This window comes from Setaria italica, chromosome VII (assembly GCF_000263155.2).
Source record: "Setaria italica strain Yugu1 chromosome VII, Setaria_italica_v2.0, whole genome shotgun sequence".
NCBI lineage: Eukaryota > Viridiplantae > Streptophyta > Magnoliopsida > Poales > Poaceae > Setaria > Setaria italica.
The window spans coordinates 21054893-21081901 of NC_028456.1; the positions used below are offsets into that span (position 1 = coordinate 21054893).

General features: G+C 44.5%; 5 protein-coding genes across 8 annotated transcripts; 1 reads left to right on the forward strand and 4 right to left on the reverse strand.

Moving 5' to 3' along the window:
• Window positions 1-337: 337 nt before the first annotated feature.
• LOC101757769 (putative 12-oxophytodienoate reductase 13) lies at window positions 338-4927 on the reverse strand. Of its 2 annotated transcripts, XM_004975659.4 has the most exons (4): window positions 3117-4927; window positions 2125-2405; window positions 1601-1750; window positions 338-1334 (listed from the first exon to the last, which is right to left on the reverse strand). In XM_004975659.4, exons 1-4 carry the CDS (start codon window positions 3173-3175, stop codon window positions 712-714), a joined length of 1113 nt encoding a protein of 370 aa, XP_004975716.1. In that variant the 5' UTR covers window positions 3176-4927; the 3' UTR covers window positions 338-711. The 2 variants fall into 2 exon arrangements, with proteins under 2 accessions (XP_004975716.1, XP_004975717.1); XM_004975660.3 differs by lacking the exon at window positions 1601-1750.
• A 224-nt stretch (window positions 4928-5151) lies between these two features.
• LOC101758444 (COX assembly mitochondrial protein 2 homolog) lies at window positions 5152-6327 on the reverse strand. 2 transcript variants are annotated; one of them, XM_004975662.4, is made up of 4 exons: window positions 6146-6327; window positions 5745-5832; window positions 5528-5632; window positions 5152-5400 (listed from the first exon to the last, which is right to left on the reverse strand). In XM_004975662.4, the coding sequence occupies exons 2-4, from the start codon at window positions 5787-5789 to the stop codon at window positions 5299-5301; spliced, it is 252 nt and encodes an 83-aa protein (XP_004975719.1). In that variant the 5' UTR covers window positions 5790-5832; window positions 6146-6327; the 3' UTR covers window positions 5152-5298. The 2 variants fall into 2 exon arrangements, with proteins under 2 accessions (XP_004975719.1, XP_004975718.1); XM_004975661.4 differs by having other exon boundaries at window positions 5745-5821; window positions 6146-6326.
• A 6293-nt stretch (window positions 6328-12620) lies between these two features.
• LOC101759126 (protein BEARSKIN1) lies at window positions 12621-14398 on the reverse strand. Its single transcript, XM_014805547.2, has 3 exons — window positions 14199-14398; window positions 13782-14059; window positions 12621-13672 (listed from the first exon to the last, which is right to left on the reverse strand). The coding sequence occupies exons 1-3, from the start codon at window positions 14365-14367 to the stop codon at window positions 13091-13093; spliced, it is 1029 nt and encodes a 342-aa protein (XP_014661033.1). The 5' UTR covers window positions 14368-14398; the 3' UTR covers window positions 12621-13090.
• A 4264-nt stretch (window positions 14399-18662) lies between these two features.
• Window positions 18663-22922, reverse strand: LOC101759535 (ruBisCO large subunit-binding protein subunit beta, chloroplastic). Of its 2 annotated transcripts, none has more exons than XM_004975664.3 (14): window positions 22587-22922; window positions 22173-22457; window positions 21696-21833; window positions 21455-21550; window positions 21128-21370; window positions 20817-21051; window positions 20577-20746; window positions 20391-20468; window positions 20217-20288; window positions 20015-20122; window positions 19732-19824; window positions 19470-19562; window positions 19221-19371; window positions 18663-19136 (listed from the first exon to the last, which is right to left on the reverse strand). In XM_004975664.3, the coding sequence occupies exons 2-14, from the start codon at window positions 22440-22442 to the stop codon at window positions 19117-19119; spliced, it is 1767 nt and encodes a 588-aa protein (XP_004975721.1). In that variant the 5' UTR covers window positions 22443-22457; window positions 22587-22922; the 3' UTR covers window positions 18663-19116. The 2 variants fall into 2 exon arrangements, with proteins under 2 accessions (XP_004975721.1, XP_012703274.1); XM_012847820.3 differs by having other exon boundaries at window positions 22173-22477; window positions 22587-22910.
• Window positions 22923-25203: 2281 nt separating this feature from the next.
• LOC101759943 (E3 ubiquitin-protein ligase EL5) lies at window positions 25204-26669 on the forward strand. The gene has a single exon (XM_004975665.3). The coding sequence runs from the start codon at window positions 25560-25562 to the stop codon at window positions 26454-26456; it is 897 nt and encodes a 298-aa protein (XP_004975722.1). The 5' UTR covers window positions 25204-25559; the 3' UTR covers window positions 26457-26669.
• Window positions 26670-27009: the final 340 nt, after the last annotated feature.

The following is a 27009-nucleotide window of genomic DNA, read 5'->3' on the forward strand; positions in this document are numbered from 1 at the left end:
CCTCAAGAAGCTTTCTGAGTATTGGGCTCCGGCCTGTGGACTGCCACGCTCCGCTAGAAGTTTTCTAGACCCAAAAGCTACTGGATGGGTCGGGCGGTGCGATTGTGAGTTTGCAATGCTTTAAATGTTGAAACGGCATTTGACAGGTGCGCGGCCCGCTTCTGCTATAAACGTTTCAGTTGGAACAAACTGTCCTTATAGTGTAGTGCAAAATACTCTCTAGCCGTATCTTACATGGAACGAAGATGTAAATGAACCGAGTTAAAGAGCGAGTTTCAAACATTCAAGTATTTGCAAATAAAATTTTGGCAAAAAAAATTAAAGTACATGAAAATAATGGAGGGAACACCTCAAACGACATGACGACATAGGTGACAGATATATGATCAGACTTTCCAGAGTATCTGAAATCATGCTTACAACACACACAACGAAGCCATGACAACGTCAGTGTATATGATGACAAACTATTACCATCAGAAGTTGGAGATAAGCATGATTTAGATGGCTTCCGCACCACCTAACTTCCAAACGCCACCAACTCAACGTGTTTTTTGTTTGATGCAATCTGTGATTTTCAAGTTTCAGGACCCCCGCAGTCCACAGATGGCAACAATACATAGAGAATCATTGTTCATTCTGTAGCATATTACCATTTAATACAGGTGTGACCGAATCATCAATTCATGTGTTGAAATACCTAAACTTAGTTCAAACCTGTAACTTTTCTTCATTTATCATCAATTCACAGTCCTCAAGAAACGGGTAATCCGTGTAGCCAACAACAGGATCATTGGTATAGAATGTTGATCGGTCGTACCTATTCAGAGGAGCATTCAGATGGAATCGCCTTGGCAGGTCAGGATTCGCCAAGAACAAGCGACCATATACGACCATGTCAGCGTATCCATCAGCCACAACTCTGTTCCCCTCCTCCCTGTCATACCCTCCACCAACCATAAACATTCCATTGAAGGCCTTCCTCATTTCATGCAACCTGTGTGGGATTTGCATCTTGCCATCCACCGTGACCATCTCAGGTTCCACTGCACTGCAGTACAGGATGCTACGTTTGTTCAGTTCCTGAGCCATGTAGACACCCAACGCATCTGGGTCTGAGTCATGGCAGCCAAGGTAGTTGGCATAAGGAGAGAGGCGGATCCCTACACGGTCGGACCCAACCTCAGCCACCACGGCTTCTACTACCTCAAGGGCAAAGCGACAGCGGTTCTGTAGGCTGCCTCCATACTTGTCAGTACGATCATTGACGCTATCTTTCATGAATTGCTCAAGGAGGAAGCCATGCGAACCATGGATTTCAACCCCGTCAAAACCTGCAGTTGATACAATGTTATTATGTTGATCATGTCAGGTCCTTGTACATGTTTCAAACGGTACAGCACAATCATAGAATATCTAATGTTTGTTAGCAAGCAAATCAAGAACCTATCTTAGAGAGATCAACTGCAACTTGAATTACCTTTATTTTTCTGCAGAAGCGAGTTATTTTTGTCCATTATGATACTGTGAACATAGTAATAGTTGGCTTATTATTTATCTAATTGCCTTTATTTTTCTCTTTTGTCAATTATCAACGTACCAGCATCCATAGCATTTCTTGCAGCAACTCTGAAGCGATTGACTACATTGGGGATCTCTTCTACAGCTAAGCATCTTGGGATGGGGAAGTCCATGTGGTCATCTTCATTCATTTCTACTGGCTTACCTGTGCTTGAGATGGGCTCTTTCTCTGGCAAATGCAATACAAAGATAACAACCTCTCAGAATTGTTGGTTCTAAATATTCATAATTAGTTTAGCTAAATGACTAAAGAAGAGTCGTTAACGAAATAATTTTTTCAGTTCAGCTTTGGAACAGGAAGAGTAGCCGAGTAGGCGAGGCTCCTGTGGTTGCACCAAATCTGAGAAGGATATTCCTTGCAGCAGAAGATGCAAAATGGCCTATAGAAATGCTTTGATGGAACCACATATTATACTCAAATTAAGTTTAAAGCATATGTAGCAGGTGCAGGGTAGTGCCAAGTATGACAAGAGCACAGCATTCTCCAAACACCATTACTGGTTAGGATAAACAAATGCAAGGGATCATGTAAGAAACATTTACCCATATCAGAAGCTCTTCCTACATGCCAAATCTGGCAGAAGAATATTCCACCCTTCGCATGCACGGCATCCACAACAGGCTTCCAGGCCTCAACTTGCTCCTTGGTCCATATCCCTGGGGTGTGCAGAATTAAACTCATCCCTTGAGCATCAGATGACACCCCTGTGGCTTCCGCAATCAGAAGACCTCCCTCTGTAGCCCTCTGTGAGTAGTACAGCATGGCATGTGATTGTGGAAGATTGCCATATGATCTGTTTCTTGTTAAAGGTGCCAGCACAATTCTGTGTCAAGATTAAAACATAAAAGATGTCACATAGTTCTGTGGCATGATATTAACAGCGCCAAGTGCAGTGCAGGTAATCAAAGGCTTGAAATAGGGCCTTCTCAGAGTTTTCATAATCCTATAGGATCCGTATGTGGAGAACATGGTTGTTTATACCTGATTTAGACTGAATTATTGCTCATAAAGAAACAGATTTCACACCAGCATTTAGTTAACACAGGTTCTACATTATTATCCATTCCGAAACAGTGTAAGTTCAATCGTTTTAAAATTCCCACATTAGCATCAATATTCATACAATTTTAAGCAATATCCTGCTTGTTTAATATCATCATAGTTCCACAAGAATTACCATGACTCCATGAAACCAAACATTGTTTGCCTCAAAGTCAGGGACCATGCAGCAGAAAGGAAGAATAATTATGATTCAGGACATATACTCTAACCATACAAGAATAGCCTCTACAGACATACATCATACACATGTAATTTCTCCCAGTGAATTCCAGTGCAAGTGACAAGTAGATGGAAACAAAATATTTTATAAACTGAAGAAAATCAATCTCCATAGCAGAACTGAGGAATTAGCAGGTGAATAACACAGCTAATACATGAGAAATTTTGAAGATTAGAAGAAAGAAAAGAAATTGACATACAAAGTCATCTGAGTCTACTGAAACTCTAGGAGAATATAAGTCGTCCAACTAACCTGTGCGAAAACCTGAACCTTCCAGTTTCACAAGGACTCAGAAGAGGTATAGACTCCATGATTGCTCTCCTTGCTCCTCTGCTACCACTCTTCAAGAGGAACCAGGAGCGCCTTGCTTTTAGTGTTGATCACAACATCTCCTGATAGGATGACACTTAGATACAGCAGAGACTATCAGAGGCAAAGTAAGGTTTCATAAAGTTCTTCATGGGTAACTTAGTGGGACTGCCCAACTCATCCTCAACCTCTAAAAAGGAAGCTGGTGGGGAAAGGTAGGTAGGTACATGAACATAAACAAACTTCCAGGGTACTAATTCTAAAGTACAACTGGACAAGACTGGTGGTTGAGGTTATACTATCATAGGTTCAACCATTCAAGCCCCCATTATACTTGGAAAAGATACATTCATATATTCTTTGTTTTTGTTCTAAACAAGTCAAGAGGAACCTCAGATGGTTTTAACTGTCTGATGAAATATAAGTTGATCAAGTCCTCTCTCTTTATAAAATTAGGAATATTTAAGAAAATATTAGTGTCAGATGCTCTTCCAACATGCCAAGTCTGAACCTTTAACATCTTCAACTAGGCTCCAGGCCTCTCCCTGTTCCAAGTCGCACTTATGCCTTAAAATTCAGATGACAAAGCTGTGGCTTCTGTAATCATGTCTCCCCATCAGCCATTTCCTAGAAGCGCAAGATTGCATTATGATCTTTATCTTGACCAGCATGTGATACGTTAAGTGCTTGGCCTGCCAGGCTGTTGTGCAGTATTCTAGTTACCAAGTTGAAATGCAAATGCAGTACAATAAGTTGACCTCACAAAAGTTTATCTTCTTTTGTACCTAACATTAGTCACCAGAAGTTCTGAATATATTATGAGCAAACCACACAGAGATTATAAGTTGAACATCGAATCAAGTTAAGAATTCATGATATCGTTTTATTTTAAATATCAATTTTTTTAGTCATCATGCTTGTAATGTTCTAAATATTTCTTCATTTCTGAAAAAATATATATATAAAATAAGAACCAAAAGGTATTGGACTGAATCTGCAAGGAAATAGAGCAGAAAATTAATCATGATACAAATACAACAGTTCATACAAAGATACGTAAATCTGAAGCATGACTACCATTTCACGCGCCTTTTTCACTGATTGCTGTGCAATCGAAAAAATTTTGAGATACAATGCTCTATTCATTTAACAAGACAAAAACGAAAACTTCTTGAGATGAATTTGCATGTGAACAACATGCAACTGATGCATGAAAGTTCCAAGTGTAAAGAAGGGAAGAGAAATATAACAAGCCAGCATCATGTATTTATTCTAGGGCATCGAAGTACAAACGACAGTAGGTTGAGGTGTATAGTAATTTCAATTTAGCAAATAGAACATGAAAACTCAAATCATTACATGAACAAATGTGATATATTTGCAGGTTAACAAAACAATATTAACACATCAAAAGTTTTTTTAAAAAAAGACGGCAGAGAAATGTACAAGCTTGCATATGAAACCATCCATGTTTACTAAAATTCTAAAGCCAGAAAGGTTGCTCATGATGACCAACCTGTGAGAAAACATGAAAATTCCCATCTTAACTCAAGAGTGGATTCATCTTTTCTCTCCCTCTCGTGACCTTTGCTATTGACCTATTGCTGCTCCTGTTTGAAAGGAACCTGATTGTCTAGGAATACAATGCCCAGTACCCAAAATGAAAGGTTTAGCACGTCACTCATTACATAGTTGTCTTGATTTCCCTATTTAAGTGCCACAGACGTCCTCATCCCCAATAAAGGGTGCAGGTAGGGATGATGGCACATCAACAGAAATCAAAAGAAAAGGAAAAAAGGGGCTATCAGATCTTAAATGGCTTTGAAACAAACATAAAGAATTCATGAGCCTTAACCATGCCAGCATGTCAATAGCAGGTTGGAGCCCACAGAACAAAATAGTTTCCACAGGAACTCCAAGTTTCCATAGGATTCCTTGAGATTTGACTGAACATCAGTAGCACAACCACAAGATAGAGTTCAGAAAAGTTCAGTGTATTAATTAGAGCCTCTAGTTCATCACTAGTAGCTTTTCAAAACTGTAAAATATGTGATGTACAGAGCTAAGGCCATTGGATTATGATAAAAAGAACATTCGAATTCAGATCATCGCCCTACATTCCAAGTTATGGTCCCTTGTTTTCCTCAGCCATTTCCCTTTTATAGGCCTGCAACCGTTCTTTAAATTTCTTGCTCTCCTCAAAGTTTGCCTTCCTCTTCAAAGCTTTCTGAATTCACAAAAAAAAAGGCATTTAGGGAAGCAAAAAACCAGCATCAGAAGTTCTCACATAGGAACAGACAAATAAATATTAGTACGAATTCCAATGCAGGACAAAGAGAAAAAGAATTGAGCACCTCCTGCCGGAAGCACTGGTCTAGCTTAATCTTAAGATCTGTGCATTCACCAAAGAACTTCTTGACGGGGTGATCCACATGGCACTTCTGGAATGCTTCGATAATCTGGATGACAAATGGACATTAGCTGTAAGAAAAAAAATGCGCAGAATGTACAGTTCACATGCCAGAGCTTTAAACAGAGCCATATATAAGCAGAGAGGCAGCAGAGAGGTACCTCAGCACACATAGGATGCCTGTGCAAGGTTAGTGGGGGATGCATCTCCAGAGATGTCTAAGCGCGACTGCGGGAGCCTGCATGATCGCTGACCATGTAAGTCAAGGAATGGGAGATTAGTTGAACCCTCAACATTTGGAAAATAAGTAATTGGTAGCCCTCACACAATCACACAGCAAGCGAATCCACAATGAACTTAATGGATTTGAACTATCCATCCCAGAGGCGGACGCAGTATAGGCCATGGGTGTACACACACCCGATAATTTTTCGAAAAAAAATCGAAGTTTAGCAGATAAATACATGGTCAGATACTCAGATCCAAATATAAATAGCATACATCAGGGGTTTGGGGTGCTTGATTTCGCACAGCAGGAAGGGAAAAGAACAGGCGTGCATACCTGATCCTCGTCGCCGGCGCCCGACGAAGACCAGGCTAAGGGTGGCCGCCCGACAAAGACCTGGCCGAGGGTGGCTGCTCGCCTTGTCGCCGCGTCGTCGCCGCTAGGAGGAGAGTGGAGCGGAGAAAGGAAAAGGAATTAAGAGAGAGACAAGTTCATTGTACCCCCTGGTGTTGTCATCAAGTCCGGAAAACGCCCCCGAACTCAAAAACCAGAAATCTTACACTCCCTGACTCTCAAAACCGGACACACTACCCCCTAACCATTTCAACCTCCAGACCCACATGTCGGAATCCACCTCACTCCTATGGGCCAACTCTCTGTCTCTCCTCGCTACTGCCAAGCCTCTTCCGAAGCCCTTCACCTCTGCCATGGCCGGAGTGAGGCCTAGTAGCAGTTCAAGCGGACGAGCCCCGCCGGGGCAGGCACTCGTTAGCACTGTGGTTGCCTGCTCCTCTCAGCACTGTTGCTCTGCACCTCCTAGCACACAGCTCGATTTTTTTGTCAATAGCAAGCAAAAGAACAAACCAAAGAAGAAATTACGGTCGAATTAAACATCACAGCCAAGCGAGCTTTATCACAAAAGAAACAAGAAATCAGCCCCAATCCGTTCTTGTGAAGCTCGATTTTGTGGGTAGTGGCACTGATTTCTGCTCACAAGAAAGCTCGAGTGTAGTTCGCCTGCCATTGAGCCATCCCATGCTCCCCTCTCCTCCGCTCTCTCTCATCTGCATGATCAGTTTCCGCCCCAAGCGTCGCTGCTACCCGCTATTGAACGAACGTCACTGCTTTTTTTTTTTGAACTAGTAAACCTCACGAGCGGCGGCCATGGAGCAGGGCATAGCTAGGAATTTGTTTTTTTTCCATATTTAGAGGGGACCAACAGTGCTAACTTTTCTTAAAATTTAATCAAATTTAAAATTTTCAATGGAAAAGTTCAGACCATAGGGGGCCTGGCCCCTGCCAGACCCCGCCTCCCTCCGCCACATGGAGGCCCTGTCACACACCGGGGTGAGGGAGAAGAGAGAGAGGTATGGGAGGGGGAGGAAGGAGGCGGCACTAGGAGGGAGACGGGGGAGGAGCGAGGGGTAGTGGCACGAAGCTAGAGGGAAGATGGAGGTGGCTGCCATTGGGGAAGAGGGTGGGACTGCGGGAGGCGGCGGTGTTGTGGGGACTCAGGAGAGCAAAAGGAGGAGGGTGACATGTAGGATCCGCATGCCATGTATGTATTTTGTCTGGTTGAGAGTGTAAAAATTCTGATTTTTGAGTTTGGGGGTGTTTTCTGGACTTGGTGATAACATCAAGGGGGTAAAATGGTCTTGTCTCCTTAAGAAAACCGAATGCGAACTCTGGATCGTCCTGGGCCGGAAGATAGCAGAGAGCTTTTTTTTTTCTATAATCATCAAACAAGAAAAATTGGCCCAATCGGCCTAATAGTAGCACACAATCTTAGCTTAAGTTTTTTTCGGAAATGCTATGGTTCTATTGTCCCACGGCAGAGTTTCTATTGGGTGGACACAAATTTGCACTACATATTTTTCCCAATGTATCATTTCTATCCCTTCTACTTGTTTCTTTCTCCACCGTAGTCGAACTAGGACCTCTCCACGTGGGCAATGCAAATCCTCAACCCTCTAGCTGCTCACGAAGGTGAGGTGCCACAGAGAAGCGGCTCACAGAGGTGGAGGAGCGATCCGAGGCTTTGGAGGTGAGGAGTTGTTGTGACTGCAGCGCGCGAAGGAGAGAAACTGCCGTAGCGTCGAGACCCTCGAGAAGAGGAGCCACGGCGGACCGATGGTGGCGGCATGCGAAGGAGAAGAACCACCCTAGCAAGCTAGCACCAGCACAAAGAGGTAAGAATAATCAGTAGGCAAGGTTAGAGGTCTAGCAATCCGATCGAAGGCACCTAAGCACCAAACAATTCCACGGTTCCAATTTTCTCTGTATTTGAGATGTTGCAACCTTTGATTTAGGATGTTGAACTTAGTGGTTTCTAATGTTGTTGTTTGTGATTTGGATATTTTAAGTATTTTGGTTGGGAATTTCCTTTTTTTCCGTGTTGTGACCATTGATTTGGAATATTACGGCAGTTGATCTCGGACGTTGCAATATTTCTTTGTAATATTGTACAAGGTTATTGCTAGGATTAACTTTATTCTCCTAATGTTGCACTATGCTTATTCGGATGTTTCAACCGACGAGATGTGATGTCGCAAGGTCTTGTTCACACAAATGTTAAATATGACAAATGAAATGTTGCAGTAGAATCTTTTTAGCTGAAATAGCTGAAACATTGCATGCAACTTACCAATAGATGGATGTTGCGCCGGTTCATAGCTTATGTTAGATTTTGTTTTTACGTTGCATGTGACATCAGATATATGTTGTAGTGGAAATTTTCCAGCGGCTGCACCGTTCGACACCTAGCGCTTGGATCGGACGTCCGGGCTTGCAGTTTTGTTTTATCAGTTGAAGCTTTCGGATCGTAGAAGCTTTAAAAAATATAGAGAAAAGCTAATCTTTCTTACACAGGGTGAAGACAATTTCCCAAACTAAGCCTTGACCTGGCCTGTATACTCCACTGTGTGGTTTATATGGTTAGGTCCTAAAAATCTAAGACTAAACCGCAATACCAAGCGTATTTTCAGCCGACTAGCTTAAGTCATCAGACGATTTCAACTACTTAATTGAATTTGATGGTTACTCCCCTCATGATCAAAATATTTATTCCATTGAAACCTAGGCCATTTCCTCCCATATGCTTTGCCTTCCACACCACGAGAGAGATAGCGACGATGGTTGTTCAAGTGGAGAGGTGGCATCACCACCAGCCCACTTGGGAAGTGCACATGTGGTTGAAGCAACATGCGGCCCCATCAAGGGGTTTGCAGTGGCGCCCTTGATTGTGATGATGCAACATGCACATGGAAAAAAGTTCCTTCATTGGCAATGATGTCATGGTCCGTATGCAGCAACGACGACCTCAATAATGGCAGAGGCACACATAAGTTAACAGGCATGCAGGGTTGTACATAAAAACATGTACTTGCGAGAGCCCGTCGAGTAGAGTTATGACCGTGGGCTATCATACACACATCAAGAACAATGATGGCATCAAAGCACTGAAGATACAAATCACAGTCTTAACTCATAAATTTTAGGATTTTTGGTTTTGAGAGGGGAAATTTAGGGAATTTCTTTGGTCTAAGGTGTTTGGTTTTTTTTGAAAACATGTCCTACCATCACGCGCTGCAAGTATCTCATTTTCTTTTGTCCAATTTTGGGAGGCGATTGACTTGGGACATCGTGTCAGAGAGGCAGGAAGTGTGTGCATAATAGGGCTTCATTTCACATGAATTCATTATTTTCTACTCACGCTAGTACTTCTTCTTTGTATGATCCCCATGCATTTTTTTTATTGTCCGGAGCAAACTACCTTAATGTTGTCATTCATCAATGCGCAACGCATACACATAGACGTATGAATGGAGGAGGCCATGCCAAGCTTGGATATGATGGAGGCCATTGCCAAGCCATTGAGCAGGTCCAACTTTGGTCACAACATCACGGGGCATTCGCACCATCACAAGCACAAAAAAGGAAAAAACGTTGTTCTTTTTTATTGAGTCTCGGTGACACCATAAGTGTGTGTCTTAGTGCTCCTATACACTAGCCTACCCAAGTAAAAATATTGATCATGCATTGGCCAATGGACAGTCGTTAGCAGCTAGCACTTTGCATGCAAAAGATACTGGACTAAGTACACATGTACCAATATTTGGAGAAGCAAGAATAAAAAATAAATTTCATTAAAAGTTTGTGATTTGCCCATAATTCACATTTATGTCATATTGGTTATGTTAGAAGAACATTTGAGCATATATATACACATCATTTTTTCAATGAAAATAAAAAACACATCTTCTTGTCTTAATTCTTCCACACTTGCTAGAAATATTTAGTTTTTTATTTTTAAAAAAGTATTAACTTAACATAATGTGCCAATTGTCACCTATAAAAATATTTACCTCGCAAATAGAACTTCAAGAATATCATTGAAATCAAATAGGTTTATAAGTCTTCCAAGTTTTTGTTACTTCTAAGGATGCTTCTAGATAAAAGATTTTATACACAAAAAAATTGATATTTTTTATACAAGTCAGTAGAGAGGTCCTGCATATTTTTTTTGTAAAGAAACTATATTTGTAGATGTGAACATGCATTAAGCCCAAAGAGAAGAGATGGGAGATAAAAAGTTAAATGGTATAACAAAATTTTGAGGCTCTCGCTAACTGTCAGTTCTAAGAGAAACCAACGCCAACTTCTCTTGGAATTGTGTCCACAAAGGCACATCGATAGCATCTCATTATCAAAGATAATACAATTCCCGTGACACCAAATGGCCCAGCAAATGATGATGACAATTTCCTGGGAAATGCAAGGACTAAACGTTTATCAACCCTAAATGATCATGTCAAGTGTTTTCGGCACTCATAACTGAAACTGCATTCAAAGAATAATATTGACATTGCTATATAAAAAATGATGTATAAATTTTTTAAAATAAATATGGTAATATGAGAGCAATAATTATATTTTGTATTTAGGTTAGCACAAATATAGTGTGATAAATTATTAAATGTGTCTTGCAAGGTACTCCAATTACCTTCTAGGAGGTAAGAGTTTAGATGAATCTGGATCTTTATTTTTTTATAAGAGATAAAGCAATTAAAGGGGAAAAGAAGAAAAAATCGGCTACACCATTTTGAATATGCATGCATGGGTGGCGTGAAATTAGGGAAACATGCATGCAGCATGAAATGTGGAGTGATTTTTTGAAGTATTTTTGCAATTATTAAGAAAATATGGTTCATTATTTGTTCATTTTATTGAGATTTTACTCATCGCTTTCCTCCACTTATAAGGTTAATTCCAACAAAATGAATCAATCTCAGCCCCTATACGTGCACCTTTTTTATCCCACAAACAATTTATCATGTCAATAGGAAAGACTATTTCATCCCTGAATGGACCCTCTCTAAATTTTACTTGCATCAACAGATCAGTTTGTCATGCAACACCAAATGGAGCAATAACACGTTGAGATCAATTTTCAGTTTCTGCACAGTGGCGATTATAGTACCATTTCTTGGTTGATGTTAGGAAGCAGCTTTTACTAGGCCTAAATTGTTCGCATGTTTTCACTGTTGGTTTGACCAAACATTCCAAAAATTATGTTGGTTATGTCGTGCAATGTAACGAACTAGCATGCTACACCTCTACGTGTCACATATAAAAAAACGTAACACACATGAGGATGTGATTGATAGGATCCATCACGTGTGCATGATCTATCCTACCAGGCATGCATGTTAATGTTTTCATGTTGTAAGATTAGATCTAATTGCAAAATATTTTCTCTATTTTTTGTTTTCCAAAATAAAATATATAAATATATTGTTTCTATTACCTCTCAGGAGGTCATCGAAATGGACGGTCCACAGAGTACCGTAGCAAAACTCTTATTAAATTTCTACATAGGTCAACTTTAGGACGACTTACTCATAACTTTATTGCAGGAGTTGGCATGATATCCGTTGAGATTCGTGATCCATGGAGCTGAGAGGGGTGTCAGAAGGCTCAAGAAAACCAATGAAACCGCACAACTCCAAAAGTATATGGAGACTATGTGCACCTACACGTTTAGGATTGTTAGTTTAGGATATAGTTAATAAACCTTTCTTTTCATTTGAAAATAAAGTCTTCACCCACTTATAAAATCGTGTATTATTTTTTAAGTAACATATGCTATCATCTAGACATTTTCACAAAATCATTCAAAATTGTAACCTTCATGTCTATGTTCATATTTTAATATCGTGTGTTTCACATATATTAAACTTTTTCCCTCTAGCCCTTTCATTCTTTCATGCTAATTCCTCTCTACCCCTCACAAAATTATCCTTTGTGCCACCAAGAACAACCGCTCCAACACAACCTTCAAATGTTGCACTTGTCTCTTTATCCTACTTCTTTCGTTGCTTAGCATCCTCCATCCTCATCTTATGCAATTTCCCAATTTAATTTTTTGTGCTAGCATCATCCTACACTCTAAGTCTTCCCTTTGGTGTCTAATATATTTAGTTTTGCTGCCCCACTCTGATACAATTTCTTTTCCTTGGTTCTAGGTTCTCCCCTCTTTATCCCCTTGTATTTTTTTCCTTGAAACAAACTAGTTATACATTCTATTAAAAAGAAAACCATATTGGTAGTACGATGACCCTGGGGGCTAATGTAAAGCGACGAAAGCAACAATGACAACCAGACACAACAACTAGTTAAAAATCGTAGTGAAGCACCTTAATGGTTAATTTCATGAAAAGTACTCAGTTTAAATAATAATAGGATATAAATCTAATAACATAATATCTCTATAAATATTGTTGACCTTGAAGACGCATATATGTGGAGGAAATATTGCGTGTATAGATAGAAGTTACAAATACAACAACCAACTTTTGTTATCATAGTTCATCACAAAACGAGTAGAAGTGGCATACATGCAGAACAAATGCTGCCGCCTACTTCCTGCAGGTCAAATTAAAATGCACACGCTCTACACCTGTGTAGCTCTACACCTGTGTACCCCGTGCATGCAAGACAAGAAAACCCCCCAAATAAAGTTGAATTCTTGTGCTTCTTCAGCATGCCCGCACCAAATTTAATCACCAATTACACATCATAATATGCATCGGCTCTTATTACACCATACCAACAACAAATAATACAACAATATACATCGTAAAACACCAAAACTAACCCAAACAAATCAAGTTATATATAAAACTCCCAAGGATCCCGGCCCGCGCGCATAATTTTGCACCACCTCATGTACGCATGAACACCTAGTTCGTGTGTCCGCATCAGAGATGGTCATCAAAGCTTTTACCTCCCGTAACCCCATAAATCCATCTCCCCACCTCGTTGGGCGCCGGAGCTCATGGCTCCGGCCATCTGCTGCACCGCGGCGCTGCCGCCGTTGCTGAACCCGTCCATCGCCTGCCACTGCTCGGCGGCAGCGGCACCGCTCGCCTGGTCCCCCCCTTCTCCCAGCTGGCCACCGTCCGCGGCGACGCCGTCGCTGCTGCCTACGTCCAGGCCGCCGGGGTGGTGCTCGACCGGCAGGCCGGAGAAGTCGTAGCCGGCGCCGGCGCCGGCGTCGTCCGCGGGCCGGTGGTTGGTGAGGAGGTCCTGGACCTGGACGTGGTGCGAGTAGGCGGCGTGCGGCGCCGGCGCCTGCATCTGGGAGTAGTAGGAGGAGGCGTGGTGGTGGTAGTACTGGTGCGGGTGCATGTAGTGGGACGCCAGGGCGGCCGCCCTGGCCTGGTCGTGGTGGCCGCCCAGCGGCGGGGACACGGCCAGGTGGCCGCCGGCGTCCACGCCCTGGCTGCTCGTGCTCCCTTCGCCGCCGCCGATCTTGAAGAAGCACTTCTTCTTGAACACCCGGCACACCACCCATCCGTCCTCCTGCACGGCCGGCCACACATGCATGATCAGCACAGATCGAGTTAAGTGCGATCAAAGCCCTAACCAGCGAGGACTGAGATATCTGGCATGCATGAGACGGAGAGCTTACGCTGGTGCCGCCCTGGGCGTCGTCGGCGTCCTCGAGGCGGTACTCGTGCATGATCCAGTCGGTCTTCTGGCCGTGCGGGGCGCGGCCGCGGTAGAAGACGAGCGTCTTGCGCATGCCGATCTTGCGGTAGCTGGTGCGGATGCACTTGTCCCGACCCGTCGCCTTCCAGAAGCCGGCCGTCGTGGCCCGGTTCGTCCTCGACCCCGTCGGGTACTTGCGGTCCTTGTGGCTGAAGAAGTACCACTCGTTCTGCGGCGCCGACCCGATCCGGCACCTCTCTGCATCATCAATTACATGTATCAACAAGAACAGTCTAGCTAAATCATCGATCATGGAGAATTAATTAGCTAGACTGACATGCATGGATGCATGTGTATATATATAGACACACACACTAAATTGCCTAGCTTTAATTACCTTGCAGCTCCCATGGCTCGATCTTGTTGAGGTCGACCTCCCTGATGACCTCGAGGTCGAACTTCTCGAACCCGACCTTCTTCTTGAGGTAGTGGAGAAGCAGCTCCTCGTCGGTCGGGTGGAACCGGAACCCCGGCGGCACGCCGTTGCTGGACGAGAAGGCCGCCATGGGATCCAATCCAATCAGCTCCCCCTAAATAGTCAAGCCTTCATTTTTGACGCGGGAGAGGCCTGTAGCGCGTATATATACACGCGTGGCCGACCTCCTCCAGGAGCAGGTGCACCGTCAGCACTGCCGCAGAGGCAGCTGGCTATCTGATAGGGGCTGCTGTAGACCGCAGCAGGGCCGGGGGGGGGGGGGGGGGGGGGGGGGGGGGGGGGGGGCAAGGAGGGGGGGAAATTTTCCCCCCGCCCCCCAGGGGGGTGGACGGGGAGATAAAGTTGATCGCGTAGGACGCAAGGTACGCCCATGAGCCCATGAGCTCTCTCGCGCAGCGGAGCTCGATCGCCTAGCGGTCAGCTGCACTATTCTACGCCCGTTAACGATCCCGAGGCTCGTTGTTTAGGGATCGCTTGATTGCTCTCAAAGCAATTGCTGGCTTTGGGAGAGCTGCTATCCACAAAATCTTGCGATTCGTATGTGTGTATATGCTTCTGTAATTGCATATCTCATGGATGGACATAATTGAAAGATTAGCTGAATCTTCCTTTATTTTGATAATTGATTATGATGGTTGCATGATGTGCTTGTATAGTTGTATATTGTGTAAAATCAAGGATTGAAAGTTGAGGTTGCTAGGTCTAGATTATAGTACTAATGTGAGTGATTGGCATCCTTTTTCATGAACATGCTCGTGCACAGGATTTGAGGACTAGCTAGGAAACAAGCAGATAGGGCAAGATCCAATACGCATCATAAATGATTTGGATTCTGACCTAGTAGTTTAACCCATATATGTAGCTGTCTATGTGGCATGCATCGCCACGAGATTTGTAGCTGCGATTTAGATACATAGTTCAGGAGTGGCAATTTCATCAGACAAACGCAACCAAGTGAAATTAGAAACTACTGTTATTTTAAGCAAACAAGCGGGCGAAAGCTGTCAATTATTACATCAGTAACGTGGAAGAAAGTTTTTGTTTTGCTGTAGTCAGATCTTTTGCTATGCATGGATTTGATGCAAAGCTTGTGGTGGTTTGGGTTTACTTGATGATGCACATTGGAGGAGGCCAAACTAGATTACGAAGTCCAACACTTGGTACTGCAACCTAAACCAACCAGTCTCCCTAGGGATCGAGCACCATGCACACACATGCAGGCAGGCACAGTTTCCACTAAACCTTAACTGACTGAGCTTAACTGCAACTCAAGGATCAGTTGACATCCATCCTCCGCCACTAAACTACTACTGATTGATGAATTCTGCTTCACCCAATTGGTCGATCATCGATCAAACAGCTAACTTCTAAACTACTGGATTGGGAACAGCCACAAACTACAAACTTGGTAATATTCAGAGAAATTTATCTGAAAGTTGGCTCTGGCTTCTGAGTTCCAAATAAATGTTCATACTACTATCAAACAGAAATCGGTCGAACAGGATCCTAATCTCAACGTTTTCTCATTCAGCCATCTCAATGTTTATTCATGCGTAGAGATTGGACTACCTTTGAATCCGAATATACCTGTCAACTGAAATATCACAGAAATTAGCCACACAAAAAAAAACGAGGAACGAACTAGCATGATTACTCAAAGCATGAGCTAAGGGCCACTCCATGTGAGGGGCATGCAGGCCACGGATCGAGCCACGACTCGTGGGGGGTCGTCGTCGTCGATTCGTCCCACGCGCGGCGTGCATGGACACGGCTAGCCCGTGTGCACCTTGAGTGAGGCCTACTGCTCCGCCGTCACCCTGACGCGCGCCCGCGGCGAGGCTCCCGAATCGATGGCGAGGCCGGGCGGGCCGCGGGCGGAGGCCGAGCTCGTGCGTGCGCGGGGCGCGCGCTCGCTGGGTTGCATGCGCAGCACGCGATCGATCGGCAGAAGAAACCTCAGCTCGGGGCCGGGGGGCTCTCCCCCCGCCATTCGCGCGCGCTTTGAGTGAGAGCTGAGAGAAGCGAACGCGAGCTCGCGGCAAATGATTAGGGGAGCCTCGCCTGGAGTTTACTGCAATTAACCTCTGAGATTGTTACCACCTAGGATAGGAACCTAGCGGAGCGAGTTGTATATGCTGGTCTCGATCAGCTTGCTTCCTGTGCCATTTGCTTGCTGCCCCTGGTAATCTCTGTGTGTGTGTGGCGGGTGAAACGTACGTACTTGCCATGAAACTTGTGCCTCCAGGCTCCAGCTCCAGTTTTAAAGTTCATTGCAAATAATTCGAGGGGCGTGTCAGTGCATGCATGCTTCAGGTATCTGCTCTGTTAGTCAAGATAGCAAGCTTTCAGGGTGAAGAACACGAGAAGAATCTGAGTGTACCAACACAACGGTACTTTCGTACTGTTCTTGTAAGAGGTACCAATGGAAGAATTAGGAGGCAGGGTAAGTACAAATTTTGGAATCTCCCGAGGTCCATATATAAAGCAACTCAATACTTTTTACTCAAGAATTATTGAAAGCTACCCAGAAAAAGGAAAAGAAAGGAAGGAAGAGGAAATAAAAATGGAAAGGAAGTTTTTAGTAATCAAGAACAATGTTCCAGATCAACACGTCATAAGTCAGATGAAATAGGCAAATCTCATGTATTCGTCAGTATAATTACTTCTTCTTTCTTCCATTTCAGACGCCAATATTAACTGTGCGCCATTTTTTTGTACTTTAGATGGGTTGGCCTTACCGTTCTAAAAATACACCCCCACGGGCAACAGCAATCTCTCAAATGATGCAGGCTCACGACAGAAAAGTCTAAAAGGAATGTTATCCTGTAGTAAACCTTTTTAATTTCCTTGTAATTGTCCTGATCCAAAATAGGCTTCTAACCATTGATATATATATAGTCTAAAAAACATTGGTGAAAAAACATATGACAATACCTCAGTGTGCTTTGATTCCGAAACAAGTCAGAAAAAGGATGAAAAAAAAACTTCTAAGAGGCTTAATTTCTCTATTCTAAGAGTAAGCTATGTCAGATAGCTCAACTCGACTAATAAGATATTTGCGTTAGATTCCATAGAAGAATGTTTGCTTTCTTTCAAAGTGTCCTAAAGTGGATTCGTTGAAGATGATCAAATATGTTTAATAGTTAAACCCCCACAAAGTCAATCATGTGAACTGTAGATGGTACTCATGGTAGAGAAGCGTTTACTATATTCAGCCATGCATGCGCCACCCCTTTTACGCGCTCTTATCTGCGTGCATGTTACGTGATTGTGTAGTGCACTAATTCCATTAAAAAAAAAGATAACACCGAGCTAGAATTTTCTACAACTCAACTTATATTGAGTGGAGCAATTTGTATGCGGTCATGATGGTCAATCAAACTGATGCATGTATCAACAGAAGAATGCAATGCTGTTGTTTTAGGAGGTACTGAGACAGACCCTGGGTAGCGTAATAGTAATAGAAGAGCATAAGAAGTGGTCGACGTTTTGGATGCAAATTCGCTTTCTTCCACTGGTTGAGACGATTGGAAAGTGAGTGAAATTTCTTCAACCTGGCACCCGGTGCAGATAAATCCTGCAGCTAATTTTTTGCGTTAGTGTGTCGACGTGGTTATTTTTTCTCAGGCACCGTGTTTCAGTCCTGCAGTCAGGGGCTCAGGGCAAAAGAAGAAAACCACAAAATAGTGAGTATTTATTATGTTCGCAAATGCTGTAAGCCACCCTTAAAAGTTATGTCTTCTCCGATCTCACTTAGTCACTTGTATCATACTACAATTGTCGTGTTATCATGAATTTCCCTCATCCATTCTACATGAAGAGTTAAACAGTAGAGTCACCAACATGACTATAAAATATCAGCAATATCTTGGAAACACAATTATTCTGTAGATAGCTACATATCTGCAAACCATGACCATTTTCTTTCGAAACTGATAACTGATTAGAGTTCAGAACAGTGAAGAGGAGCATAAGCAATGAGAATCAATGAAGAGGTGAGCAGCTAGTTTCTGCAGCTCGCCAACTCATCGTCAACCTTCAGTTGCTAAAAAAAAGGGTGCACCATCCATTTAATGGGTATGCTGATACCCACCCCCTTGTTGCCCTCAAGCTCTCTTAATAACAAGACTGATTAAGTGATTATACCTTTCCTGTAATAATTTTATTGTCTAAGCAAATGCTGAAGTACAACACTAGTAGTTAGCCCCTTATATTATTGTCAGAAAATGAAGAATCGTACCTGTGAAGAACAAGCATGGTTGCGAGGCCATGGATTATAATTACATGGACCTCCTCCTCTCCCGTTGCTATTCCTTCCCTGGGTCAATAGTCAAAACTAAAAAGCATCTGATGAAACTTGTTTGGTTCCCTGATTATGAGATCTCGTATGTTTCAAGAGTGTTTATAGAGTGTCAGGAGGATATGTTTCCTGTTGCCATCAGCTCATGACAAAGATTGCCATCTGCATCCTCAATTGTCATGTGACAGTTATTTCTGTACATCCTTTGCTAAATTTAACATGAATCCTAGTATCCTACACAAGTGTAATGGATATGATCCAAAGCAGTGGAGGGAGCTAAGAATATCAGCTGAAATTTCCAGCATTGTCTTCTCTATTACATGCATTATCCACCATTGCTGCTGCTTGTATTGATGTGACAGAACACATAGAGCTTCTTGGAGCAATAGTGCAAAGTCATTATTGTGGTGAAACCTTTCTTCGCTTGTTATATTAGCATTTTTTTTTGCAAAAGAATTGTGTCCATGTAGTTTTTGTCATATTGAGGTCGTCAGGTCGATTCTGTGGAAATGAAGCTTGCTACACTCGAATACCTGAAACTGAAAACATTGAAGTAAACTAAGTTAACAAGTTTGATATTCAAATGAAAATATATCTTCTCCATATGAATGCTCAAGAGTTACCTGAGGCAGGCATTGGGGGGATCAAGCTCCTAGGAGGCATTGGGGGTCTTATTCGAATTGGTTTACTTTCTTTTGCCTCCACCACCACCACATCAGAAGTGAGAAAAGATTTCGCAACCACAGCAGCATGCTCAATGCAACATCTCACAACCTGGTGATATTTGGGAGTGTGAGAAGATATACTCCATCATACGTATAGTTCAAGGTGACATAGAGATGATTTAAGGTGTCTATGACTTTTTCTACCACCTTGGATGGGTCCAGTATTCCGGCAGCCATCAAGTCCTCATAGCGGTTCTTGGCAGCATTGTAACCATAATTTGTGGTATCATTCAATAACACCTTTTAACAGCAACAATCAAACACAAGTCAGATCCAGACAATGAGTTCAGAAAAACTTGTGTGCACAGTTATATGGTGCACTTGCATGGTGGTCTCTGCATACTTTCGAATACAAAATTATGCGAAAGATGTACTAGAATTGATAGAGCTATCGGTGCAGCTAACAAACCTTTTCAATGACAAAATCACCATTCACCCCCGCATTGTTTGCTATTAGTGAGGTAGGGTAACTCAAGGCTTTCTTGAAGATGTCAGCACCAATCTAAACATGGAAAATACAAAATTAAAGTTCAAGACAGAATCGTTGCATTGGAACAAGCAATGGAACAATAGACCTTGAAAATGACTACTACAAAAGTAGATTTACACAAGTAGGTCAATGTACTGCTAATACCTCAAATTAACAAATATTTCATTAAATATCCTTTTACTCAAATACAGTTATAAAGTACCTTCTGCTCCATATTATCCAATGATGAATCCTTGATTGCGTCAATCTTCTTCGATAACCTTAATAGGCTACATCCACCACCAACTACAACACCCTCCTCAATAGCTGCCTAAATTATAAAAAGAAAAAAAGAAGTTCAAACTGAGGAACTTATACTTATGAACCACACATGATACGGACATAGATTTGATCAATCAAGGTACCCTGGTTGCATTAAGAGCATCTTCAATTCTCAACTTCTTATCTTTCATCTCAATGACTGTTTGAGCACCAACCTGCAATTAGCTTCGTGTCAAAATTTCAAATTCTGGCATTCTCATGGCAAAATTGATACCCTTGAAATGTTTTGCGTAGTGAACTAAACAAGTATGTGGTACCTGGATGATTGCAATTCCACCACATAACCTTGCTATCCTCTCACCCAATATCTTCTTGTTGTACCTTTCCTTTGAGTTCTGAGAGTTAACAATCAAAAGATATAATTTTATCCAAAGAAAAGTAAAGCATATAGAAGACAGAAGGTCACATGGCACTTTTGCATTTTATGATTGGAACAACTATACCTCAATTTGTCCTTTTATCAGAGCAACTCTTTTCTCAACTGCATGATGAGTGCTTCCATCAGTAACAATTAATGTTGAATCTTTCCTGATAACCACCTTAGCAGCAGAACCCAGAACCTCTTTTCCTGCCTTTTCCAGTGAATATCCCATGTCATCCCTCACTACTGTACCTGAAAACCAACAGGAATATGTTGATGACCGGAATTAAATTGGTTAGGTTGGTGATCGAGTTCCATATACCTCCTGTCATGACTGCAATATCATCCAAGCATTGTGTCTTTTGCTCCCCAAAAGAGAAGGCCTTGACTGCTGCAACCTTGATTGTCCCTTTCAGCTTGTTTTTTATCAAATCAGCCATTGCTGCTTCTTCCACATCCTCAGCAATTATTAACAAAGGATAATTTTCTTTTACAGCACTGTCCAGTATCCTTATAATTTCACTAGCATCAGTAATTTTCTTGTCAACCATTAGAATCTACAAAAAGGAAAAAAATGTAACTCTTCAGGTTATTCTGCAGAACAGTAGTGTATAACGGGGAACTTGCCCTTACCTTACAGTCTGTGAACTCAACCGTCATATTTGAACGATCAGTAACAAAGTAAGGTGAGAGGTAACCACGTTCAAATTGCATTCCTTCGACAACATCAAGACTGTTCTCAGTACCTCTTCCATTTTCAATTCTCACCATTCCTTTTCTACCTACTCTTTGAAAAGCATCAGAGATCATATTTCCAACAGCGTAATCGTTTCCTGCACTAACTGCAGCCACATGTGCAAGTTCATGGTCTTCAATCTACATGAGAACATGTCACACAATGCTAAGATATCTTTACAAGGGAAATACAAAATCGTACTTAGATAAATTTAAAGGATATACCTCCCGTGACATTAATTTGAGTTCAGACACCAAAGCAGCAGCAGTCTTCTCAATGCCACGTGCAACCTGAACTGGGTTGATTCCAGCTGCAAGAACCTACTTTGTAAAACAATCATAAGAAGAAATGCAGGTTCAGGATTTGGAATTTTTGTGTCAACAAATTTGTTATAGCACCTAGAGTTTTTCCCTGTTTACCAGACTTCATTGTAGAAAACTAGAACAAGGAAAGAGATGGACATACCTTCATTCCTTCAGCAATCAGACCTCGAGCGAGGATTATGGAAGTGGTACAACCATCTCCTGCAATATCATTGGTCCTTGCACCAGCCTGTCTGACTAGCTTCACTCCAAGATTTTCTAATGGATCCTCCAATTCGATCTTCAACAACACAATTAGATTCATACATTCAACCATTGAAAGTAGTATGATATGATCAGGAAAGAACGATAAGCAAGCTCATGGCGCTTTTCCACTTATGTTACTATGGAACAGAGTAAAAACAGGGTCCAATACTGCAGTAAGATAAGATAACAAGATTGATCAAGAACTGAAGAGCGACCGCGGGAGTGATAAACACGTTTTATGCCTTTATGTGAGTGCACCCTTAATCCAAAAAAAAATGTGAGTGCACCCAATTCAGATTCAGTCTCCCTGAAACTGTCACTGAATTGCAGCATGCTTTGCAGGAAAAATTCATGTTGGGAAGCATGGCATTACCTCCTTAAGCACTGTTTCCCCATCATTGACAATCTTGGGAGGGCCATACTTGTTACCAAGCACCACGTTCCTCCCCTTGGGCCCCAGGGTGACCCCCACCAACCGCGCCACCAGGTCCACCCCGGCCTGGAGCTTCTTGGTAGCGGAGAGGTCACGGTTGAAGTGCAGGTCCTTGTATATCGGCATCGGCGGCGGCTTCTTGGGAGGGGAGAAGGGCAGCGTCGGAGGCTTCATGGACATAGGAGGAGACGGAGGCGCCATTCTTGACATGTTTCTTCCACCCAGCTAGAAGGAGGCGGCGGACACTGGACAGAGTGAGGAGTGGATAGGGGTGCTGCTGCTGGGAGCCAGGGAGGAGTCGAGAGCGGGGAGGAAGGCGAAAGGGAGAGAAAAACAAAAAAAAAAAAGGCTCACCGGGGTTTGCCACCGCAAGCACCGCCGCCCAGTAAGAGCTCCGTCAGCCTGCCGCTCGTCCACTGCCCGCTATCGCGACGCCGCCCTACCTGGAGCTCGGCCACTCGCTGCCCTGCCTGGAGCTCGACCGCGCGCTGCCAGGAGGAGGCCGGAGCTCCGCGGCTGGTACTCCCTGCGCGGCGAGAAGGGCAAGGGCCACCCCAGGCGTGGTCGCCCGCCAGGAAGAGCCGCGTGCCGGGAGTCGAAGAGCGCCGCCGCCTGGCCTTCGCGAGGGTGGAGTATTGGCGTGCGAGGCTGCGAGCGGTTCTGCGTGAATACTCCACCCTGGGTTATCCGATATTCCGATACGGCACACGCTCCTTTCCCTGGGTTATCCGATACGGCACAAGCCGGTATCGTGCGACTCCCTCTTCGGTGACTCCACTTCCATCGCGCGACTAGAAATTTTGACTTTGCCATTGCAAACACGTAATTTCACCCATATGACAACGTGAGGATGGGCTTCGCAAATTTAACTACATTGATTTACTTTACATTTTACTTTTTAATATTTTTATTTCCTATTTTCTAGTTCATGAAATGCCTAAATTAGTCTTTGCTGCTAAGCACATACGTAAGTGCGCTGCTGCTGCCCGGTCAGGACGCATCGCGGGGTTGTAGACTGTTCGCCGATCGTCGCTAGGGTGACACCCTCCACGATATTCAGGTCCACACGCCGCCTTCCCCATCTTAAGCAACTGGATAGGTACCCCACAGCACCCGCACCTACTTGATCCATCTTCAGGCCATGTTTAGTTGCCCTGAATTTGGTGTCCAAAATTACTGTTGTAACACTGTAGTATACTGTAGTGTTTTATTTGTATTTGTGAATTATTATCCAAATATTGACTAATTAGGCTCAAAAGATTCGTCTCGCAAAGTACAACAAAACAGTGCAATTAATTTTTTATTTCGTCTACATTTAGTACTCCATGCATGTACCGCAAGTTTGATGTGACGGGGAATCTTCTTTTTGCATAGTGTCAAAATTGGGAGTTTGTATGGAACTAAACAAGGCCTCAGTCATCCTATCCCAGCTATTGGCACCATCTTCCATGAAGCCACGCAAGTCATCCTATCCCAGCTATTGGCACCATCTTCTATGAAGCCACGCACGCCATCTTCAGCCATTGAAGGCAGCAGCTGCCAACGGGGAAGCCGAGCATGCAAGACGGGCAAGTGGGGTTGGCTGTAACATCCCAGTCCCAAATATCGCTAAGTCATACTCGCACGCAGAGTAAAATACGCACTCGCATCAACCCCGTTTATGCTTTTGTCCTTGCTTCGCGTAAAAGGGTTAACTCGAGGGTTGGAATGTATTTGACACTTGAGTTTATATGTTAGTGAAACCCACCCTCAACTAGCATTGGGACTATTATCCACACACATGTTATGCCACTCACATAGGCCTTTAGTGGGCTCAATTCATCCTTAGTTAGCTCGGGATGTCACATACACCCCCTAAAGGGCCCGACATCCTCGTCGGCAACATACCCGCACACATTAGGGCAATTGACCAGGAACTTTCCTTCTTAGCATACGTCCATACGTCTAGTGCCGACACATATGTCATGCCATGTGACCACACAGAGCCCACACGCGCCATATTCATGCAGTGTAGCACGTCGCTGGACGGAAGGGAATGTCGAGCTAGTATCCATAAGAACACACGCACCTTTGCCGGAACTTTGACATGCCAGAGAGCTGTCCAGTCTCTCTCAACGGCCCTCGTGTCAGAAATTCCGGCTCTTCCTTCCAGCCAAGCTGTATTGCGTTCCGTTAACGAGCATCCGATACGCCGACCTTGCTGAGAAACATCCTTTCCTCTCGTAATGCCAGGCCCAGAAATCCGACTGCCTTCTTGTGCTTATCGGGATATTGCTGATAATCTCCCTGTCCATCGGAGCAAAGAACGCCTGGAGTTTTTGTCTATCCCAAGAAGCAGTCGTAGTATCGATGAGCTCACTCACCATATGGGGCGGGTTCGCCTGACCGCATGCCACAGGTCGGAGCAAACCATCTCTGGGCAGCCAATTCATTCTCCATATGTGAGTGTCCTCCCCTGTCCCAATGCGCCTGCTAAGGCCCTGTTCCAGCACCACCTTTCCTTCTATAATTGCACGCCAAATCTTTGACGGCGTCTCTCCAACCTCGGCGTCCAAAAACTCCCCTGCAGGGAAAGTATACTGCTTTCAAGATCCTCGCACTCAGTGACTCTGGGTCCTGCAATATCCGCCACGCTTGGCGGGCTAGCAAAGCAAGGTTGAAAAGTTCAATGTCTCGGAAGCCCATGGACTGTATGGCCTGTTCAGTAGAACCAATCCCAGGCCAGGCCCATTGGCATGCACATGTTATTGGGCCAGGCCATCTGAGGCATAACTGGACTGCCATCATTCCAAGTCTGCTAACTCGTAATTTTTTTAATAACATTCTGCATTTGACAATCATGTTTCGTAATAATATTCGTCAGATTTTTATTAAAATCTGACGAGGCTAATCTGCTGCATTAATACTATAATACTATGTGTTTTCCACTAAACTCAGTTCTGGCCCACTCAGGCACCTTCTAGACCCTTACCGTTCTCCTTTGGAAGCTGGAAGCCGAGAGCACAACCTTCTAGGCCTTGCTGAGTTGCTGCTCTCTCCCCCCGTATCTCTCTAGCCCCTTCCATGCATCATCACACGTTGATAGGGGTCAGGGGAAAAAGTCACTAAACCCTTCACGAGCCCCCCAAAGGGGATGAGCTCAAGCTGCTCGACTCAAATTAACACCGATCCCACCCACACCATCACATCACACCAACTCCAACCGGCCGCTCCAACTCCAAACTCCAAAAGCGCACCAAAACCTCTCCAAGAACGCCAACGAACAGCCCCATAAATCACAGCCACGTGACACCACACAAGCTCACGCCGAAACGCGAGAGCGCGACCATGTCATCGTTGCCGGAGGACGTCGACGCGGGCAGCGGCGGCGGCCCGCCCGCAGCGTGGTGGAGCGCGGCCTCTCCGGTGGGCGGCGACGTCGTGCTCTCCGGCGCCGTCCTCCTCTTCGTCGCCCTCGCCTTCGCGTTCGTCGTGTACCACTACTTCACCATCAACCGCCGCGGCGGCGTCGCCGGGATCGAGGTGCCGTCGTCGTCGAGCGCCCAGCAGCGGCGCAGCACGTTGGGAGGAGGCGACGCCGCTGGAGGCCGGGGCGGCGTCGACGCGGCGGTGCTCCGGGCGCTGCCGGTGATGGTGTACAGGGCGAAGGACCGTCCACCCGGCGAGGCGCTGGAGTGCGCCGTGTGCCTCGCCGAGCTCGCCGACGGCGAGGCGGCCAGGTTCCTGCCCAGGTGCGGGCACGGCTTCCACGCCGAGTGCGTCGACCTGTGGCTGCACGGCCACTCCACCTGCCCGCTCTGCCGCGTCGACGTCGACAAGGCGGGCTCCCTGCCGGCGCCGCCGCCCTCGTCCCTGGCGCTCCCACCGGCGCTGCCGGAGCCCGCGAACTACCCCACGAACCTCCCGACGAACGTTCTGTTCTGGGGATCCCAGGACGCGGTGACGACCGTCATCGGCGGCGGCCCGAGCTCTTCCCGCGGAGCACCGGCGGCGGCGCTGGTCATCGAGGTCCGGGACCGGGAGACGGCACCGGCTGTGGCGCCGACGCCGCGTGAAGGTGGCGCGGCGAAGGCGCAGGGCTTGGCGAGGCTGAGCTCGCTCAGGAGGCTGTGGAGCAGAGGGAGGCCTGACGCGGCGGCTGCGAGCTCCCGTTCCTGCCGCCAGGCCACTGCGGCTGATGGCACCGAGCAAGAACGGGCGATGCGGTTGGATACATGCATGTGAGCTCACAGTCGAGTGTACATGTTGCAAGACGAAACGTGTGTATGGCACGGAATTCGACCTGCCGCGTCCTTGTACGCGGACGATCGAATCGACTAGGATGGCCTTTCAAACTCAACTCCACATGGATGTGTTCGCGATTTAGCGCACGTTCAGTTGACGTGTTATTTGCCGTAACTAAACTCAGCTAAAATCACTTGGTTAGGTTTCTTGTTACATGTTCATATTCGAATTCTGGGTTCAGCATGGATTTTCTGAATGCATTTTATGAATTCATAATGCATATTTTCAGTCGTAAATGACATGTCCATCAACAGCGATGTCTATATTAACTTCATCAATTTAGAGATCGATTGGCTCAATCTCTCAAAGACGTTCATAGATACACGTGAGTGTCTGCATCCGTGCGTTTCGGAGAAAAATATTAGCTAAAGTGTGACGCTGTAAAAAAATCATGTAAAGAAAGTGGCCCATATACATCGCGTATGTATTTGTAGCCTGCGTCGTGAAAGGAAGAAGGAATTCGGGTTGTTTTGTTTTTTTCCGGGTTGTTTTG

Bases quoted from the DNA above. Each gene is read 5' to 3' on its own strand.
- LOC101757769 (XM_004975659.4), bottom strand. From the start codon at position 3,175: ATGGAGTCTATACCTCTTCTGAGTCCTTGTGAAACTGGAAGGTTCAGG. The intron at 2,406-3,116 runs GTTAGTTGGACG...ATCTTGACACAG, and splicing joins AGGTTCAGGTTTTCGCACAG to AATTGTGCTGGCACCTTTAA. The intron at 1,335-1,600 runs GTACGTTGATAA...TATCAACTGCAG, and splicing joins AAGAAATGCTATGGATGCTG to GTTTTGACGGGGTTGAAATC.
- LOC101758444 (XM_004975662.4), bottom strand. From the start codon at position 5,789: ATGCATCCCCCACTAACCTTGCACAGGCATCCTATGTGTGCTGAG. The intron at 5,633-5,744 runs GTACCTCTCTGC...TTTGTCATCCAG, and splicing joins GGCATCCTATGTGTGCTGAG to ATTATCGAAGCATTCCAGAA. The intron at 5,401-5,527 runs GTGCTCAATTCT...TTGTGAATTCAG, and splicing joins ACCAGTGCTTCCGGCAGGAG to AAAGCTTTGAAGAGGAAGGC.
- LOC101759126 (XM_014805547.2), bottom strand. From the start codon at position 14,367: ATGGCGGCCTTCTCGTCCAGCAACGGCGTGCCGCCGGGGTTCCGGTTC. The intron at 14,060-14,198 runs GTAATTAAAGCT...TTGATGATGCAG, and splicing joins CGAGCCATGGGAGCTGCAAG to AGAGGTGCCGGATCGGGTCG. The intron at 13,673-13,781 runs GTAAGCTCTCCG...CCGGCCGTGCAG, and splicing joins ACGCCCAGGGCGGCACCAGC to GAGGACGGATGGGTGGTGTG.
- LOC101759535 (XM_004975664.3), bottom strand. From the start codon at position 22,442: ATGTCAAGAATGGCGCCTCCGTCTCCTCCTATGTCCATGAAGCCTCCG. The intron at 21,371-21,454 runs GTATATCCTTTA...GTTCTCATGTAG, and splicing joins TCAAATTAATGTCACGGGAG to ATTGAAGACCATGAACTTGC. The intron at 20,289-20,390 runs GTACCACATACT...AGCTAATTGCAG, and splicing joins GTGGAATTGCAATCATCCAG to GTTGGTGCTCAAACAGTCAT.
- LOC101759943 (XM_004975665.3), top strand. From the start codon at position 25,560: ATGTCATCGTTGCCGGAGGACGTCGACGCGGGCAGCGGCGGCGGCCCG.